This window comes from Ursus maritimus, unplaced genomic scaffold (genome assembly GCF_017311325.1).
Source record: "Ursus maritimus isolate PB19 unplaced genomic scaffold, ASM1731132v1 scaffold_14, whole genome shotgun sequence".
In the NCBI taxonomy this organism is placed as follows: Eukaryota; Metazoa; Chordata; class Mammalia; order Carnivora; family Ursidae; genus Ursus; species Ursus maritimus.
In genome coordinates, this window is record NW_024423786.1 from 56,626,488 (window position 1) to 56,632,487 (window position 6,000).

At 64.8% G+C, this 6,000-nt stretch overlaps 1 protein-coding gene across 1 annotated transcript in view; it reads left to right on the forward strand.

Annotated features, from left to right (window-relative positions):
- The first annotated feature begins 1,920 nt into the window (after positions 1-1,920).
- The window catches only part of ATP8B3 (ATPase phospholipid transporting 8B3), an 18,872-nt gene continuing 14,792 nt past the window's right edge, over positions 1,921-6,000 (forward strand). The window contains exons 1-5 of the mRNA XM_040628303.1: positions 1,921-2,166; positions 3,451-3,509; positions 4,042-4,130; positions 4,568-4,681; positions 5,703-5,801. Coding sequence (XP_040484237.1) covers positions 3,461-3,509; positions 4,042-4,130; positions 4,568-4,681; positions 5,703-5,801 — 351 coding nt within the window. The 5' untranslated portion in view covers positions 1,921-2,166; positions 3,451-3,460. The remainder of the gene's footprint in view (positions 2,167-3,450; positions 3,510-4,041; positions 4,131-4,567; positions 4,682-5,702; positions 5,802-6,000) is intronic.

Genomic DNA, 6,000 nt, shown 5'->3' on the forward strand with positions numbered 1-6,000 from the left:
GAGCCCCCCAGCCCCCCCCCACCGTGTCTGTGCCTCTGGTGGTGTCTGCTTCCTCCCCAAAGCATAACGAGCCCCCCAGGGAGGCCTGGAGCAGGGGTGCAAGGTCTCAGCTGGCCAAAGATGCTGACTCTTGCAGGCTGAAGGGCCTTTGCAAATCCCAGGGAGGGAATGGGGACCGCAGACCCAGCAAGGTCTCTCAATACTATTTGAACAACTTGTGCAAGGTCCCCCACCACCACCCGGCATCTTTCCCATTTACCACGGGGTAGGCACTGGGTGTTTGTTGAGTGAATGAATAAATGAGAGCTTTACCTGCCCTCCCCTCCCAAGGGTGTGCAGACCAGGCTTCCAGAGGACAAGGAGTGGGAGGTTGCTGTTCTGAGGGGGAGGTCACATTCTGTGTGCTGCCCTCACCACACCATCACTCACTCATTCATTCATTCACCCAACATTTGCTCACAGGTGTTGCTATGAAGGGCCCCGGGCCCCAGGCAGAGAGGGGAGGCTGGGGCATGGAATCAGGTGCAGGTATCTGGTCTGTTGGATCAGGAATGGGCCAGAGGGAGGGATCACAGGGCCAAGACGGAAGGGTGGTGAGGGTGGGAAAGTGCCCAACCAAATACCTTCCTAATTTCCACACTTCAGAGTTTCTAAAAGTGAAAATATGAAAGCGCTCAATCATCTCTTCTGTTCGCCAAGTTCGCCCCTCCCCTTGAACCCCACTGGGGGGGGGGCGCCTAGCTTCAGCAGCCCCTCCTGTCCTGGCTCAAGCCTCACACGGCTGGGGCTTGGTGATGACCACGCCTCATGGCTGTCTCCCACCCCTGTCACCTTCAGGAAGGCCGCCGCCGCCAGAGCCCTGGCCGCCCGCTGGGAGGGCACACACTGGGCCAGAACCTTGTGGGCTTCCTCTAATGGCCTCCCCCGGCCCTGCGCGCTAAGCCACACCTGCGCATGGAAGTGCTCATTACACAGGCACAGGATGAGCGAGGGAAAACCCAGGCACACAGCTTAGACCCGTGATCGCCTGCGCGTCTTTCCTGTGTCCCTAGTCCCACTCTGGCTCCGTCCAACCAGGGCCAGCCAGGTCCAATCCACCCTACGGAGGCCCTTCTCCTAAATTTCGGGCCCATTAGTACTCCGGCCCGTATAGAGGCCCTCTCATCTGGGCCTGCTGGGCAAGGCCCCGGTCACTGACCCTCCCCAGCACCAGCCTGCCCCTACCTCGGCACCCTTCAACTTGCAAAGCCCCAACCCTGGATTTGGGCCCGCACCTCCTCTGCCTGGCACCACTGCAGAGATCGCCCCAGGATCCCCCTCTGCCGGGCGCCCCCTACCCAGGCCCTCTCGGTAAGGCTCCGCCCCGCCCCACCTTGACTTCCGGCTTGGTTCCGCCCCGTGAAACCCCGCCCATGCTCCGCCCCGAACAGGGAGCTCTCGGCGAGATCCCACCCAGCCTCGCCCAGGCCCCGCCCCTCGGGCCCGCCCAGCTCTACAAGTTCCCGCCCCCAGGGCCGTCCTGGGACCGCCCCTCGGGGAAACGTCCGTGTACAAAGCCCCGCCCCCAGACTGCCCCGGTCCCCGCCCAGCCTCCCAAGGCCCCGCCCACCCGCTTGGGCACCACCATTTACAAAACCCGCCCCCAGGGCTGCCCCCGGCCCGGCCTCCGCCCCCTCGGGCCCGCCCAGCTTGAGAAGGCCCCGCCCCCAGGGCGGGGGCGGGGCCTCCCGGGTCCCGCCTTCTACCAGGCCCCGCCCAACTCTACAAGGCCCCGCCCCCATGGCCGCCGTGGGACCGCCCCTCGGCCCCGCCCCTTCCCCCCCCGCGCCGCGCCCGCGCCGCCCGTTTCAGGCCGGTTGGCACTGGACTAACAGCTGCGCCACATCCACCGCGCTGGCCACCCGCGGACAGCCCGCCCCGGCCCGCGCAGGTGAGCGGCGGCGCTCCAGCTGCTGTGCGTCCCCGGGGGCCCGCGCACCCTCTCTGGACTCCGCCCAGCCTGAGGGTGTGAGGTCGCGGCGGCCGCGGCGGCGCGTCCCCGGAGGTTCGCGCGGGGCGGAGTCCAGTGGGGTGCCGCAGCTCCCGGGGTCCTGTGGACCCAGGTCTCCCATCCAGGGAGGCCCCGGAGTCTGGGCCACCGCCCCTGCGGGATGCGGGAGTCTTCTGGTGAGCTGAGTGGGAAGGAAGGGGACGGCAGCAGGCGGGCGGGGGTCCTCCTGCACCCCACATGAACTTGGAGTGGATTCTGACGTAGCCCTTCCTCCGGCGCCATGTGCCTCCGCTGGGTCTCCCCGGCCTCGGCCCGCTTGGCCAAGCCTCGCTCACCCCGAGCCTCACTTTTCCTCATCTGGTGAATGGGCACTCAGGCGGCTAGGCCTCCCGGGAGCAACGGAAGTGGCTGTGAGCCAGGTCCTCCCCCCCACCCCCCCGCCGGGGCCTGGGGACGCTGCGGACTCGGATGCCTGCCGTCTTTGCCTTGACGGTTTCTGACTTCAGCAGGCAGCTCAGACAGGGAGAGACGCCGAGGACAGAGGGGGGATCAGAACTGGGATGGGGGACGCTCCAGGGAGAGGGGGAGCCCAGAGGAGGCGTCTGCACAAGCGAGGACGGGCTGAGAAGTATGAGCTGAGACCAGAAGGGTGAGGAGGCACCGACCAGGCTTCCGGCAAAGCTACTCCTGCTGGCCTGGCCGACACAGCCAGTCAAGGGCTCGGGGAGGGGGAGCTGCTGAGTGCTGGGGGGTGGAGGGGCACTTGGGGAGCTGCTGAGGGTCCCCTGGTTAGACTCAAGTGCCTGGCATGGGAGGGCGACAGTCCAGCATGAACTGGATGGTGGGAACGTTCCACGCTCTGTAGAAGGCGTTTTGTCCCTCCCCATCTTACCCATTGCGGTTAGCTGCCCCAAGACCACACTCAGACCTGTCTGAGTAGCTCGGTCCTCCTATACACCCTTCCAGATCTAACGTATAGCCCTGGGGCCCCATTTAGTCAGTCAACAAACACTGACGGAGCACCCGACTGGGCTGGGCATTGTGTGCTGTGCAGGGATTGGGGCAGGAGGGGGTGGCAGGACTACCCGGGAGGGGGTGGGTGTGGGCATGCCAAGAGAGGTGATGGGGTGGGGAGTAGTGGCCGGAGAGAGAACCCTTCCTCCTAAGGGTTGGGCTCCACTGCAGGAGGACGAGGCAGGTTGCTAGCTTGGGGGCTGCTGGATGTGAAGCTGTTGTGGGTTTGGGGTCAGCCTGGGCCCCGCTGGGCCTGAGGACACCCAGAGAAGGACACAGCCAGTGGCTGGAACTTCAGAGCCCTGAGGGGGGGGCAGCTGGGGGTCCTGGGAAGTGACAGTTTAGAGGGTCCGCTCTCAGGCCGTGAGTTCCCGGAGGGCAGAGAATGGGACGATGGTCCAGCAAGGGCTGGGCCCCTGGTGTGACCTTGGGCCCTCCCCCCACAGCCCCACCAGCATGGGCAGTCTCGCCTACCGAGAGGACTTGGAGGAGGAGGAGAACTCAGGTGCGTGTCCTGGGTCTGGGTGAGGGGGTGCAGGGGCATTACAAAGTGTAGGGGCTGAGGTGGAGGGACTGAGGAGGGCCCCCCAAACCCACACAACAGGCCCAATGTGGGGCTGTCATTGGGTTACAAATAGTCCCAAACCTGATGACTGAATGCTAGATCTGGGTTACAAATAGTCCCAAACCTGATGACTGAATGCTAGATCTGGATTCAGGCCCATCACTGGGCCTCAGTTGCCCCGCTCTGGAGAAGGAATGGGTGTGAACGGGCCTCCCAGAGCCTGTTCTCACAGCCGAGGGATTGGCCCAGGGTGGCGGGACAAGGGGCCACTCCTCAGATTCCGTCAGGCTCCTGGCGAGCTTCGGGGTGAAGGGGGTTGCAGGGGCCATCTCTTTTGTTTACCGGCTCCCTGGCCGTGTGCTGAGTGTCCCCAGTGCTGGGTCCCCAGGGGGCCCATTAGCCCTCCGCTGGGGTGTCGTTAGCCTGTGTTTGTCCGCGGCCCTGCACAATGCCCTGCTCGCTCTGGCTTTAGCGTTCACCTGGGAGGTAAAAGCGAACAGCAGGGCCTTCAACAGCCAGTTCAAGACGAGCTTCCTGTGCTGGCAGAGGCAGAAGTACAAGGTGGGCAGTCCCGGGCGCGCCGCCCCGGCCTCCTCCACGGCACCCCCCCCCCCACTGTAACCCTGAGGGCTGGAGCCTGGCCGCTGGGGGCCCGCTGTTCCCTGTCCCCTTTGCCCTGCCCCGGTTTGATTTAAAATGAGTTCATGAGAACCCTTGAACGTGCAGTCCGTCCCCGGGGCTCTACCCCCAACCCCTTGCGTGTGTCTCACTCTGGGAAATACTGAGGCCGCGGCTCTGCCCCGTGGGTCTTCGCACCCAGTGGGGCTCAGAGATGCCGGCTTAAGGATTGGCATGCAGCGGGCACCCACAAACTCTGGCTCCAGACCTTGCATTCCGCAGAGGCACAATCCATGCTGCTGGCGGCCAGAGGGGGGAGGGAAGGTGGGGCGCCCCCTGCCTGGGCTGCAATGCCGCGGTCTCGCGGGCTCTCATTCCAGAGCAATGTCATCCACACGGCCAAGTACAACGTCTTCTCCTTCTTGCCCTTGAGCCTGTACGAGCAGTTCCACCGCGTCTCCAACCTCTACTTCCTTTTTATCATCATTCTCCAGGTGTGGCGGGGTGGGGGCTGCCCCAGGGCTCAACACCCGCTCACACTGCCTTCTCCAGGGAGCCCTCCCTGACCACCCTTACCCCAGGGTGCCGTAGACCGTGCTTTTGTCTGCATGGTTAGTGGGTCAATGTCTGACTCCCCACACTCAGCACCACGGCCCTACTGCCCAGCCCAGGGCCTGGCACAGAGGAGGTGGTCAATATATGCTGAACGATGAAAGTGCCTGCACGGCTCCTGCAGGCCAAGGAGGGCATGTCCCCACCCCACCCCCCGTGGACAGTTGACCTCATGGCCCCGGGCCCGTCGGAGCTGACCCGAGGGCAAGGAGGAAGCGGGGTCAAGAGCATGTTCTCAGAACTTCCCACTGCCGGTGTGGCCGGGCAGGGCAGGAGGGGTGCTGGCGTCCAGCCTGGGCACCTCCCTCTCTCACCCCCACCCCTGACCCTCACCCAGTATCTCATTCTGTTCTGAGTAAAGATCCAATAAAAGCTTATTGGGCACCTGCTGTGTGCAGGTCCTACGCTGGGCGTCGGGGGGCCTGGCGGTGACCTTGACTCCTGTTGTCGGGTGGCTTGGGGACTGGTGGGGTGACATTACACCACGTGGTAGACACCAGTGATGGGGACAGGGACTCCCCGCCCAGGCTGGTCTGTGGGCCACTGGAGGAGGTGACAGTGGAGCTCAGACCTGAAGGATGATGGGGAGAAGCAGAGTTACTGGGAGGGGAACAGTGAGAGTGAAAGCCCTGAGGAGGGAACAGCTTGGGCTGAGAGGGCTTCCTGGCAGAGGTGACATGGGAGCAGGGCACGGAGGGGACAGGAGGAGTGTGCCGGAGAGAAGTTCTGGGCAGGGAGAAGGAGCAGAGGGACCAGAGGGTGGTTGTCCTGAGGTTGGGGGGCGGGGGGCGCTGGCCCTGGGCTGAGGTGGGCAGCAGGTGGACGTAGGAGGCCAGCTTGCGAGGCTGACGTGTGCTGGGTGGTGGCTGGGGGCGGGCTGGCGTGACCCTCCCTCCCCGTCAGGGTTTCCCCGAGATCTCCACGCTGCCCTGGTTCACTCTGTTTGCCCCACTCGTGTGCCTGCTCACCATCCGGGCCACCCGGGACCTGGTGGATGACATCGTGAGTGTGGCTGGAGGGCGTGGCTTGGGCAGGGCAGGTGTGGGGGAAGGGCAGGGGGGCGAAAGGCAGAGTCCGCCAATGGCACCCCGCGGTCTCTGGATAGCCACCACATGGCATGAGCCCGCTGGCAAAGCTGCCTGTGTGGATGGCTTGCTGTGTGGACGGCTTGCCTGGGTGGCGGGGCGGGGGGGGGGGGGGG